General features: G+C 43.3%; 1 protein-coding gene across 1 annotated transcript in view; it reads left to right on the top strand.

The window, feature by feature from the left end:
- Positions 1-14,467, top strand: part of CBL (Cbl proto-oncogene) — a 348,147-nt gene that overhangs the window by 285,093 nt on the left and 48,587 nt on the right. Inside the window, exons 12-13 of the mRNA XM_078682180.1 lie at positions 2,874-2,968; positions 9,733-9,882. Of these exons, the coding sequence (XP_078538306.1) occupies positions 2,874-2,968; positions 9,733-9,882 (245 nt within the window). The remainder of the gene's footprint in view (positions 1-2,873; positions 2,969-9,732; positions 9,883-14,467) is intronic.

Raw genomic sequence — 14,467 nt, 5'->3', positions numbered from 1 at the left:
TGGATAAATTGGTCCAACAAATTTGCATACGCTTTTCCCCCTCTCCCACTAATCCCATTAGTGGTCAGAAAGCTGCAACAACACTCAATGACCATGATACTAGTGGCACCCACGTGGGCACGACAACCGTGGTTCACCACGCTCCTGCAACTCTCACAAGTGCCACATCAAAAGCTACGAATTCTACCCATGCACCTTACACAGAACCATGGAGAAATAATGCACCCAGATCCCACACAATTGAACCTAGCGATCTGGCTCCTGAAATCCTAGAATTTGGGTACTTAGATCTACCCCCAAATTGCATGGAGATAATTAAACAAGCAAGACGTCCTACCACCAGAGCATGCTATGCAGCTAAGTGGAAGAGGTTTGCTATACACTGTACTAAGAACAATATCAACCCTCTGGACGTATCAACAAGGGAGATTATTTGCTACTTATTACACTTACAGCAATGTAATCTAGCGTACACATCTATCAGAGTACATCTAGCAGCTATAGCAGCGTACCTACAAAACAGGCAGCACATATCACTGTTCAGAGTACCAGCGATAAAAGCATTCATGGAAGGCCTTAAAAGAGTCATTCCACCAAGATTACCACCTTCCCCAGTCTGGAACCTCAACGTAGTACTCACCAGACTAATGGGGCCACCTTTCGAACCTATGCATAGGTGTGAAATACAATTCCTTACATGGAAGGTGGCTTTCCTTATAGCCATTACCTCACTTAGGAGAGTAAGTGAATTACAGGCATTGACAATACAAGAACCATTCCTACAGTTACACCAGAATAAAGTGGTTCTTAGAACAAACCCAAAGTTCTTGCCTAAAGTAATTTCGGCATTTCACATCAATCAGCCAGTGGAACTACCAGTCTTCTTTCCAAAGCCACAGACGGTGGCAGAAAGGGCTCTACATACACTAGATGTCAAAAGAGCCATTTTGTACTACATAGAAAGAACACAAAACTTCAGGAAAACTAAACAACTATTTGTAGCATTTTCCCCAACACATAAGGGCAATCCTATCTCTAAAGCAGGCATCGCTAGATGGATTGTAAGATGTATACAAATATGTTACATTAAAGCAAAGAGAACATTAACTGTTCCTCCTAGAGCTCATTCTACACGAAAACTAGGAGCATCTATGGCATTCTTAGGGAACATTCCCCTAGATGACATATGTAGAGCAGCAACTTGGTCTACACCACATACATTCAGCAAGGCACTAAAGTGTTGATGTACAGGCTACACAACAAGCCAGAGTGGGCCAAGCTGTATTAAAAACTCTATTTCAAACAGTTGCGACAGACACTGGTGACCACCGCTAGGGAGGTAACTGCTGTACAATCTATTCATAAATGTACCATCTGCAGCCCATATGCCTCGAACGGAATATGCTACTTACCAGTATGCATCTGTTCTTGGCACAGAGGGCTGCAGAGTGGTACATGCCCTCCCTGCCTCCCCGGAAACCTGTGTCTGTCCCAACATTATCTTATTTAGATACACTTACATGGGCATATCTTTATGTATTATACTACACTACTCCATCTAACCCTACTATGGCAAAACAATCTAAGGATGGAGCCGATGCCCATGCGCACTAACACCAAGAGGAGGAGTCATCTATGACGACAAAGACTTCTCCAGAAGAAAAACAAGTGCAATCATCCGAGCCCAACACCAGATGGCGATCTATTCATAAATGTACCACTCTGCAGCCCTCTATGCCAAGAACAGATGCATACTGGTAAGTAGCATATTCCTTGCAGGGATTAAGTGGTTGCAACCCCCTGTTTATCTGTTAAGACATGTCAGTTTTATATGAGCAAATCCGTTCATTTACCATCTTTCTCCAGCAACCAAAAGTCCAGCAGAAAGAGTATTACAGAGTCATTACATTGTCATAAGAGCAGTTATGTGTTATATTTAGGTAGGAAAATACATTTGTCCATATTAGCATTTGGGTTTTACAAACCATCCAAACATTTTGCTTTCTTGAAGATTTTGAAAATGTAGCCAGGGGTACATTATAGTAGGCAATAGAGAAATACACTTGAATACTTTGCGAATGAGACCATAAAATTACAACCACATTGTCATTGGTTCACAAACCAATGTTGTGAATGAACAGTCCAGCAGTGAGGAATAAGTATATGATAGAATAGTTCAGCAATGAGGCACACGTGACGCTAAAGGTATTGAACCATTCCCTTCCAACCACACAATGACCTTCCTCCCTGAGGTTTATGCCTCTAATTATTGTTATTCACAGCATGTTAATCTAGAATAGGTGTATGCTCAAAAATAAACTATTTACGTCCCTGTAACAAAAGCTTTATAGCTCAAATCTTTTAAAGAGTGATCCACCACCCATTGACGTACAGTGATTTGCTCCAAATAAAGTAATTATATGTCTACAGAAAAAGTAATAAGGCAGAAAAAAATCTGGTTATGGAAATTGCATACCCTGCAATTGTGGGCTTATACAAAACATGAGTCACAGGCTGCTAGGGTCGGTGTCCAAAAAGATAAAGATCTTTTGTAAAATGAGATTTCTGCACCCACCAGATAGCGGAATATGACTCCACATTTAACTCTTCAAGTTTGTTGCTCTAACTATAATAACAGTTAAGAAAAAATATTTTGTCAATTTTGTTTTCTCCACAGACCCTATCGTTGGGCATAATTTTTTGCCTCATTTGAAAATTTGTGTATCTTCTCAAACCTCACAAAGATTTTGAAGATTGTGAAAGTTTACCAAACAAAGTTTTACAACTCCTCAAGGCAAACAAATTCATCTGTGTTAACATCCACTTATAGTTGTGCTTACGCCTGTTCTAATGTCGCATTTTTTTTTCTTTAGAACATGAGCAGCACGCCATCCTTGGTTTCAGACATTGAGCATCCCAAAGTCAAACCTTCATCCTCAGCCAATGCCTTGTATGCTCTGGCTTCCAGGTACCTTAATTTCTGTTTTAGTTTATCTTTTTGATAGCTATTTGTTGTGATTGAAGTGGGAAGCGGGCTTGAGGGCATGTGCTGTGGCAAAGTTGTTCTGTAGGACTAGATGTTCTGCTAAAATGTTAATTTGAATGCTGATGAAATTACTTTGTAAGATGGCAATCAGCAGTGTTCATTCTTCCTCAACATGGACATATGGAGCTGCAGTTCTTTAAATCTTAAACGCTGCCATCTTTTACAGCTGGACATTTAATGTAAATAAAATCAGCTTAACGAGAACAAGCCTAGAGCCTCGTGGTTAGGTTGCTGGTTTATGTACCATCCGTAGGGTATTAGTTTATCAAGGTGTTTTAAAACATTGTTGAACATTTAACCCCTTGAATTTAGGAGCCCTCTCTGGCTAAACATCTTATGATCTTTACACCTGTCAGCTTTTCTGGTTTGACTAGAACATGGGTAATCACAAACATTCCTCGGGGGCCTGAAATGCACTATCTGGATTATCACCGGGGGCCGCGCATATGAAAATGGGGGGAGGGCCGTGTAAATGCGGTGATTTGGGGGCGAGGCTAAGTTGGGCGAGACATGTCCTGGTGGAGACTTTGGTGGACAAGTTGTACCACGTGGAGAGAGACCATGCATGGAATTTACAAAAGAACTTCCTTAAACTGTTACAAAGATTGAGAGAATACTGCATTATGAAACAAACATCTGCTTCAATGCTCACATGAAACATCGGTCTTCTGTGTCACACCTCCATTTTTGTAGTGCTACATTAAGTCGTAGGGTATGATGTTAAGAACCTACCATAGGTCCATGTTCTCAACATTGGCATGCAGTTCGGGCTGCTCTTAACAGTGTGGTCTTGACATTTCAAGTATGTGCTCCTGTTCCTATTACAACTTATTCTTTTGGTTTGACAGGGTTAAGGAATCATACATCTCCATGTTACAGGTTTCTATGCTTGGAGGGCTGGCTTTTTGGATGTTACCAGCTCTAACAGCTTACTGTTAGATCATCATTTTGAGCCTGAGGTACACAATTACAGAGGGAACATTGCATCTGCTTTAATTTGTGTTTTAACTTCAAGGAGTTATTTTCTTTTACACTGTTGAATCTAGTTCATATACAACATGTGAGTAATCTTATCTCAGAAAGGACTAAACATTTACTTTAAACTCCAAGAGTCCTGCTTTTCTCCAAACAGCGCTACGGAAGGAACACGTCCTCAGTAAACCTATTTTAAACATATTGTCAATTACCTTTTTCTCTGGGGCATTTCTTACATGAGAGTCTAGGTCCTGGCAATATTAGCCAAATGGCATATACTCCTCCTTTCTGACCATAGCTGGACTGGAAACCAAAATTAGTCGTTCAAAAACTGGTGAAACCAGCCCCATACTGCAGGAGGTCTCTGAGAATAGGCCTTGTGAGTATGATTGGGTGTTTGAAGGTCATTCTCCTCTGAAAGAAGCTCCATGCCGCCTAATGCGAGAATGAAAAATGGCATTCTAGCCATTCAGGCCATGACTGTAACTACCATTATTGGTTATGATTGAAAATTGCTGACTTTTGCTTGAATTGCTCATCTTCAGCTTTCCTGTCCTATACCCTATCATTATAAGCATGGGAAGGAGAAGTCACCATGCATCAAGTTGGGATTAGGGAGCCAGATATCATTAAACGATAATCCTGGAAGGTATTTCTTGATTGACATTAATTTCTTTGCAGAAACCATGAGCAATCTACACAAAAGAACCGTTGCAGAGTTCCAAAGTTTGTCTACTTTAAAAAAGTATAGCTTTTTTGGGTCACCCTAGGCTTCCATAACTATTTCCTCAACAAATTGTGAGTATGTAGAAAACACAAACAAAGGAAACATTGATTATTATTTAGAAAAAGGCACAAACTGCAGTTAAATAGATTTTTTTCAACTCTGCTTGCTCCAGAAAGCTGGGAAGATTAACTTAGTGCAGCAAACCATTTTTCTGATGGATACATCTGCCTGTGGATTCCTCTCCTTATGAATATCCCTTGCTCCAGCATTCCGCAGAAACTTTTTTCCTAGCTCTGCACGCCGACGAGGACGTCACAATGCCACGTCTCCGCTCATGACTCCGCATGACGTCACCGGAGCCGTAAGAGAGCCTCGTCGGCGTGATGACGTCAGTTCCCTTTTTTCCATGCCGTCAACGCGTAATGGTTTTCTGGCTCTCTCCATAGTGTTGAGATACTTTGTAGTGAGATTCTTCTTTAAACTGTTGCTTTTAGGATGTAGTCTTCGAGGAAGTCTGGATTCAAGCCGTGCAGAGAGTGTGGGGGTCACATGTCCATCACTGACCCCCACGAAGACTGTTTACGGTGTTTGCCATCTGATCACGACGTGGAGGATTGTTCCAGCTGTAGGAAGATGAATCGTAAGGCTCTTAAGGAACGGGAAGCAAACCTCTTTATGGCTAAGGCGAAGAAGGAAGAGGTTATAAAAGGGCTAAGTCGAAGTTGTCTGCTTCGCACTCGTCAAAGTCTAGGAAACACGAAGAGAAGACATGGATCTCGGCTCCGCTCTTCGAGGTCTCCTTTGCCTGCCCCTCGACGTATTCAAAAAATTACTTGTCTACTTCGCCTTCTCGAGTGACTCCGGAGAGATCTCCTTCATCTAAAGCCACTCAAGCGCAGTCTCCGGTGCCGAGGGGTTCGCCAGATTCAGGAGAGTTGCCACTCCAGATTGTTTTGACTCCTGCTTCTCCTGTGCAAAAGGTCAATCCTGTGACTCCGGTGGATCCAGCTGTTCCTATTCCGGAGGTTCCTCGTTTGGGTTTTGGGCCAAATCCATTTCCTCAATTTCCAACTCCAAGATCGGATAATACGCATTTTTTTAATGCTATGTATGGAGTTTTTGCTAAGGCAGCCTTCCCCTCCGGAGCACCTTCAGGTCCGTGGGTCCGCTGGCCTTCATCTTGGGTGTGCCATAGCACTATGCCCAGGCACCCAATGGGCCGTTCATGCCGACGGTGCCTTAATGGCTGTTTCCGGCTCCGAGGGTTTCGATGCCGTTCATGGAGTCCCCGGCGCCGTCTGGTAGACCTTCCTCTCTGCCTCGTGTGGCGCCGATTCCACCTTCGGAACCTTCCTCGATGCCGGCTCCAGAGATGTCGGTGCCACCGACGAAGATTCCTAGAATTCTATCAAGGAGAGAGGCGCAGAGACTGCTTGAGGAAGAGCAGTATCAAAGGCAGGAGGTTGAAGAAGGTGAAATGAAGGAACCCGTGGATGATTTTGAAGGCATACAGGACGCAAGTGGACTGGACACTTCTCCTGAGTTGAAGCATTCATCCACAAGGCCTTCTCCGCCTCAAGAGGTAGCTCCATACCATACTTTAATAAGTAAGGCGGCGCAGTTTTTGGACTTAGTTACCAACTACTGAGTATAGGCCAAATTTGCTCACTGAGGTTCTACATTCACCAAAACGCACAAGATGATGGACGGAATGTTGCACATTGGCAAAACATTCACCCCCAGTCACAGATCTGGGTTTAATCCATCGTAATTGTGCTCACCACGCCACCCCGTTCAGACATGGCCATATGCAAATCAGTCTTGACCTTGTGCCTCATGGGAACAGTCAAGCCCGAACTGCCAAGCCATGTCTTCCGTGGACCGGAATCAAGCATCCTAGATTAAACCCAGATCAGTTGACTGGGGATGAGTGTTTGATTTGCTCTAGCGCTCCGTCCATCATCCCCACTTGGTATCGCTTTGTTCTACATTCACCTTCATCAATAGTTGAACCTTTGTTACCTTTTAATGAAGCCTTGACTGAGCCTATTCTAGAGGTATGGCGGTAACCACTATATTCTCCTGCAGTGTCTGTGGCCAGAAGGTATAGGACTGTTCCAGGGGATCCCCTCTTTATGCAATTTCATCCTTCTCCAGAAAGTTCGGTTGTGCAGGCGTCCTGTTCTAAACAGTCTTCCTGTGCTTTTTCACAGGCTCCTGTTGACAGGGACTTTAAAAAGCAAGAGCAGTCAGCTAAAAGTCTTCATCTTCAAGCATGGCTCTTAAATCTACCAATACTAACTGTTAGTTGGGCTGTCATATTCATGCCTTGATGGACTCGGCAAAGCAATTGGCACCCAAGTTGCCTGATGAAGAGAGGGGAAATTTTATTAAGGTTCTTACAGATGCTCAGGCCGCTGCTAGACAGGTTATGGAATCTGGCCTGGATACGGCAGATTCAGTGGCCAGAGTTATGGGTTCTTCTATTGCTCCCAGGAGGCAAGCCTGGCTTAAACCCTCTGTTTTTTCCCGGATGTTCAAGCTACTCTGGTTGATTTGCCTTTTGATGGGTCGAAGCTTTTCGGGTAGAAGATGGATTCTGCCCTTCAAAGGTTTAAAGACAGCAGAACTACGGCTAAGTCTTTGGGACTGCAGACCCAGTCAAGGGGGTTTGGATATAGAAAATATCATAGATTTGGAAGGTCTTCTTTCGTGGCTTGCGACAACCTCAGCAACAGCAGCAGAAAAATCTGCTCTACAAGTCCTATAGAGGAAGAGCCAAGGGTCACCAACGTGGGTCTACCCGCAATCTCTCCTCCTCCTCCTCTTCTACCTCCCCTGCTCGCCCTGGTAATGCAGGAAAGCAGCCCTAGATCCCCATCTTGGATCATGTAGGCCCTGTAGCGGGTCGGTTGTCATTTTCTACAGGCTTGGAAATCGGTCACGTCAAACCTTTGGGTTTTAAACCTTGTAGAGAATGGGTACGCCCTTCCGTTTCGGGAATTTCCTCCACCTTACCCTCCTTTCCAAGGTGCTTGTACAGTGGACCATTTAATTCTCCTGCTGAAGAAAGTCATCGTGCTCTTGCAGAAAGGTGGGATAGAGGTGGTCCCGGAGCAGGAGAAGGGTCAGGGATGCTACTCCCGGTATTTCCTGATCCCCAAGAAGGACGGCAGGTTGCGTCCGATCCTGGACCTCAGGATCTTGAATTTTTACCTCAGACAGGAGAAATTCAAGATGCTGACCCTTGCACAGGTTCTTTTGGCGCTACAGCCAGAGTACTGGTTGGTGTCGATCGATTTACAGCATGCGTATTTTCACATTTCCATTCTGAAGTCGCACAGGAAGTATCTGTTTTACGGTGGGGTAGCAGCACTACCAGTTTGCGGTCCTGTCGTTTGGTCTTACTATAGGCTTCACAAAGGTAATGGCAGTGGTGGCAGCTCATCTCAGAAGGTCGGGGATTCCAGTGCTACCTTATCTGGACAATTGCTGCTCAAAGCGGAGATGCTAGAGATGGTGCTTCATCATCTGCATGTAGCAACTTGTCTGTTGTTCAACTTGGGCTTTTTAATAAATGTGCCAAAATCTCACATTGTGCCCTCTCAGCGCAACCCGTTCATAGGGGCAGTACTGGATAGTACTGTGTTGAGCTTTTCCTCCTCGTCTAAGAATTCTCGACATTCAGGAGATGATTCCTTTGTTTCACAATGGAGCGGTTGTTCCGGTCCTGAAGGTCCTTGGCCAGCTCGATCTGTTTGCTTCCTGCATTCTGTTGGTCAGTAATGCGCTCTGGAACATAAGTGCACTCCATTTATGCCTCCGCAGGCAGTGGTATCAGCACACCTTGGAGATCTCGTGGAGTGCGCAGGGCTACCTGACTCAAGGGAAGCCCTTTTAGTCTCCTCCTCCAGTGGCCACAGTGATTACGGATGCCTCCACTCTAGGGTGGGGTGCTCATCTGAAGGATCTGGAGGTCAAAGTTCTTTGGTCTCCAGAGGAAAGGTTGCTTCATATCTACTTTCTGGAATTGCGGACAGATGTATCCATCAGAAGAACAAGTTACTTACCTTCGGTAACGCTTTTTCTGATGCATACAGTATTCTCCTGTGGATTCCTCACTGACCCACCCTCCTCCCCGATGTCCACCCTCATATACCTTAAAGGTGTTTTTGTTTAACATGATTATTTGATATTGATGTATCATTTTGTGATTATAGGAAATGCTGTTGCTCTTTGGCTTTCCTTTTGATTATACACTATGTGTGGTTATTGAATATGTTGTCGGTTCACCCTTTCGCCTCTGAGGCACGGAAAAAATGGGTGGAACTGACGTCATCACGCCGACTAGGCTCTCTATGGCTCCAGGGAAGTCATGCGGAGTCGTGAGCGGAGCTGTGGCATTTTGATGTCTTCGTCTGTGTGCTGAGCTAGTAAAAACATTTCTGCGGAATGCTGGCGCAGGGGATATTCATAAGGTGAGGAATCCACAGGCAGATACTGTATCTACCGGAAAAAGCGTTACTGAAGGTAAGTAACTTGTTAGTTCCATATTTTGGGGGCAAACGTTTGCTTTCTTGCACAGCACGTTTTTGCCATTTCCTCAAACATATCCAAAATGTTGCAGTATTTTGACTACATTCTCGATTCCTTCTAGGGAATCTACAAAGAAACCCATGGTACCTTTTAGAATCTTCAATGTGGTAAAAAAGAGCGCAGATTTCGTCTGAATATCTTCTATGGGGGAAAAAAGTTCAGAAGACCTAAGCACGAAGTGCAAGAAATATATATATTTTTTAAGTGTTCAACACAGGGATGGGGCTGAGGTTGGAAGCCTCAGCAGCTAGGGGTTTAATTTCGATTTTTCTGTGGTAAATGCTACTTGCCATCTCTAAACGCTATGCTGAGTGCTTATGTTTACTTATGTCGAACGGTTCATCCTGACTCTCTGCTCTTACCAACACCACCTTCTCCTTCCACTCAGGCCACTTCCAGTGCCACAGGTGCAGGCTGGAGACCATTCAGATAGTGATGAGGATACAGAGTACATGTGTCCGTCGTCTAGGCCTGTGGTGCCTTCGGTCCCAGTGGGACCGACTGCTGATGCCATGAGACCTTCTAGTCCAGCAGTACGGTAAGATACCTTTTACTTCTTTCTCAAAGCCATCTTTAAAAAAGTAGATGGGTAAGTGAATTAATAAATGAGATCTGTAAAGGGCTTATCTAATGGATGCTTCTTGATCAAATAGGTGAAAGTAGTGTGGTTCAAAGAGGTGCACTTTCAGGTTTTCTGAATGACAGGTGATTTAACTGTACAAATGTTGGCGAAGTGTACCTTTTTAAAGTGAGGTTTCCTGAGATTCATTGAGTAGCCTGGTTTTGGTGGGTAGAGTTTAACTATTGAGGTGTTAGGGCCTAGAAGTTTAGTCTGATGTCCACAGATAGACGTACTTTAAGGTGGTCAGGATGTGTCCATCTTGAGAGTTTTTTGCAAACAAAATGTGGCTGCTGCTTTGTCACTGCTACCCGACAACAAAAGATACGTTTTCTGTAACCGACATGGAGAGGGTTAGAATGTACGAATCTAGCATAGATGGTATAAGGGCATCTTGGCCAAAGAAAGCACTATTTATAGGTGTCTGAAAGATACGCTAAAGTTTAACGGTAACAAACAATTATTCAAAGCTCCCAAAGGTCCCAACCTTTGCCCCTTTTATTACACCATATTTCTTCTGTCACCTATCATGTTGCTTCCTTTACACTAAGCTACACTTTCCTAATCTCTTGCTCCTTTTCTCTTTAAATGCAATTGTCCTTTCCTGACCTTGTATCTCCATCCGCCTGCAGATTTCTGTACTACCCTTCTATGTTTTCTGTTAGGCACACTTGTATCATCTATCAGTCTTACCACTGACTAAGAGATATATGCATTCTTTATTTTCATGTGTCCCTACTGCCAAGTGTTAGCATGCTAGGAAAAGAGTTAAGGATGCTTGATTGGTTAACACCGGGCAGCTGATGAACCAACATTTCTGGTTTACAGTACTAAGTGAAAATGTTGGTGTTTAGTTGTTAAGTCGATCTGTGGATGGCCTATATGCTTTTTCATTGCTATTAGTATTTCAATAGTATTGAACTTAGTGACTGAGATGTTAAGGTTAGATTTCTTCATATTTCGTGCCAGATTTGTTTTTAACATTCTTTTTATTAAACCATTGCTTCTTACACGTTTCAGTATAGCACAATTACAGGGTGAAGTATGGTATAGAGTATATCAGGGGATCCACCTATAAAAAATCACATACAGAAAAGGATATAATACGAAAAGGAGATTATCCACTTTAAGCTCTAAATTACATAACTGCACTCCCTCCCCAATTCCACTCGTGGCTGAGTTTCATACTGCATCCAAGCAGTCCATATCTTTACCCACTGCCGGGGGCAGCCTCTGCTTTGGTAAATAACATTTTCAGCCTGTTGGCATTAATCCACATCTCACTTCCAGTCCAATCTTTGGAGGAGGCCCCCGCCCACGTAATTTTCATCTTTGCCATCCCATCTGCAAGTCTAAGCCATGTTTTAGTGTAGTTTAGCCAGTTTGTCTCCCCTGTCACTCCCAGTATGTGCCATCGTGCCTCCACTGGAACCTGTAGACCCGCTACTGCTGACATCACTTGCGTGACTCCTGCCCAGTATGACTGAATTTTGGGGCAAGTCCAAATGATATTAAAAAAAAAAAAAAGTAGCCTCTTCCCCCCCCATCCTCTAACACACCGGTCCGAGTCGCAATGGATTTTGAGCCAGATTTATGCATGAGGTCTCCTATTCATTGTAATTGGATTTTTGTGGAATAAATACAATTAAAGTCCTAACATATTGTGTTGGTTATACAGCCATGAATGACCTATTGTGGTGATTGTCAATAGGTCACTGTGCAGTTTCTGATTCCATGATCAATCTTGATAGCTCAGTTTTATGGTCTTCATCAGTTTTGGATCTTTCATAGCTTCACATGTTTGACCCACTCCTGTCCCCGAGCTGGGAGTATCACAGTAGATATAGAGAGCAGTGTAATGTTTAACATAACCTGGAAAGCTTTTACATGGTCACAGTATCATCCTATTCACATCATGTAGAAACAAGTAATCTTTAACCTATCAGAAGCAAGCTTGTTGAACAGCTATTCTCCCTTAGGCTACCATACCTCAGATTTTTCTCACACATAGTGCGTGAAGGAAGTCTCATTAGCTCAGCTTTTTTTCTTCAGTTAATTGACAGTATGATTTACTTGAGTGATTATTTTTAGTGGGAATTACTAATTTCTGTGGATTTTACAACTGGAACAAACTGGAAGTGCCTGACCCCTCCAAAAATGAAATTTGAGGCCCTGTGGAACTTGGGTGAAAATAGGCTTTATTGTGCAGATCCGCACAAGGAATACATTTATTACCTCTATCTTAAGCACAAGGTTAAGGACTTTGAGATCTGTCTCGCATTTTTCACAAAAACCATCAAGGACCGAGAGGGGAGATTTAGTATTGCTCCAGAAATAAAAATCTAAGGATGTACTGTTGTCGGATCTGGATTCTGATGGTTTCTTAAGAACATCTAAAAAGGCCTATAAAAGTGCTTGTTCTCTGGAACGCGCTTTTCCAAAGCTACTTCTAAAGTGATACTTTCTATAGCCAAAGAACTTCTAAAATCTCATTAGGAACTCAGCTGATAACAGTCCATTTCCTGAGGTGGGCATCTTGACTAAAAGAATTACCTGAATCAAAGACTTCTGAGCCACCCAAAAGAAATGTCAGTGCAACAGGAGAAAATGAAATCATCCACAAGGGCATAATCAACTGGAATGAAAACATTGTTGAAGACCATAACACAGTCATCAAAGATTTCCCCGAATGAAAAGTCCAAGTCTGCCACCACTGATAAGTGGTTTGACCTTTGCAGTGACCAAGACTAAACCGTCAAAGGCCAAATAGCCAACAAGGACCATCACCTCGTCAGTGACACAGACTATCACCTTGTCGACAACTACTACCTCATCAATTGTACTGTCAATGACTGCCTCAATTATGCAAACTTTGTCGACCACTATCCCGGTGAAGACAACAATTTCCAAGACTCAAAAAAGTGACTTTTTGTGACAGTATACGGTCACACCCAGCTCAAGATCAAATAGCACAATGCTGAACAGAAGTTAAACTATTGGCGAAGCAGATGATGTGTTCAAATCTCAACAGGGACATAGGACGGAAGAAGCTAACATTTGCTGAACATCAAGAAGATTAGCAGTAGATAGACCCTTGCTTGAGGGCACTGAAGCCTCACATTAGCTATTATGCATGTGCCTGTTAACTTGATAAAGGATATCAGACTTACGCTGGCAGACTATTACTGGAACATGCCGCTGGCAATCATCTGAGACACCGTCCATCTTCACTGCCTCACTCAAGATCTCAATCTATTTACTACTCTGCGCATACCTGTACTTTTCCACTCAGTCAGTCCATCCGTGTCTCAGCTACTATGTTTTCCTATGCCACCACAGCCTGTACTCCGGCTTGTGATGATACCTACATAGGTGATGCCCATGAGGAAAAGGAAGTTCAAGAGGATATGCTGCAATATACTGGCCCTGAATAGTTTGACTGTGTGGTTGCAAAAATGGGGATTCAACTCCCCTCCCAGCAAACTCCAGAGGTGACAATATAAGTAGGTTTCCATAACTTTAGGGGAGCACAAAAGATTAAACCTTCTGATCCCTTCGAAGGAAACTGATTGTTTCCTATATTGCTTTAAGGAGCCAACATCGTAAGAAGTCAGAGTAACTTCAGTCATTGATCACATTGTCGGAAGGGCTTAAGGTGATGAGAAATCCAGCTGTTGTATCTGCTGCTGTTTTCATGCTTGACAAGAGGTTCAAGGCATTTGAAGGTACACCATCTAATTGTCATCTTAGGTCAGACTGAGGTCCTTCAGGCTGCCCAGAGGTGGTCTTGAAATCCATTTTTGCCATGCTCTGCACCACTGGATAGAGGGCAGGCGACTGGATAATATCAGGAAGAGATTCTTAGCGACAGTGGCAACTTTGATTAGGGTTTTCAACACTGTAGCAGTCCTGGCCCACTGTGATGGGCAGCTGGGGTCAAATATTGCACTAAATTTGGACTTTCTATCATACTATAAAAAAATGAAGGGAAAGCAAGCCCTGCCCTGCGTACCAAGCTCGAAATCTGTGAGTGAGGCTTGATTCAGATTTTGTCCTTTGTGGATCATATTAAGACTACGTTCCAAAGTCATGCATTTGCTGAACATCAGAGAAAAAAATCCCTCTTCCTTTGTCTTTTAGGAAAGATCTGATACAAGTGCTTGTTCTATTGAGGATGGACTTTGTATCTCTTGCAAAGAGTTAAGGTGCTCCAAAATGTGGCAGCTAGGCTTGTCCTGGGTGTAAAGAAATCATCACCCATCTCCAGTGTGCTCATGAAGTTGCATTGGCTCCTTGTTAGCAGAAGATATCTTTTCAAATCTGTTTGTCACAAAACAATTTACAACTGTTGGCAGAATACCTACATGACCTTGGTGTTCCCTTGGAATCAGCCCCCGTTTCCCAACCATACTCTTAGATCCCAGCTAGACTGTCTGATAAAAGTCACTGTATTGTTTTTAAAAACTAGAGTGGAGAGTGCTAGTTAGTGGTGTGAAAGAAAATG

The sequence above is a fragment of the Lissotriton helveticus genome, chromosome 3_1 (assembly GCF_964261635.1).
Source record: "Lissotriton helveticus chromosome 3_1, aLisHel1.1, whole genome shotgun sequence".
Taxonomy (NCBI): domain Eukaryota; kingdom Metazoa; phylum Chordata; class Amphibia; order Caudata; family Salamandridae; genus Lissotriton; species Lissotriton helveticus.
Note: the sequence above shows the minus strand (reverse complement) of the source record. Positions and strands in the feature narration are given on the sequence as shown.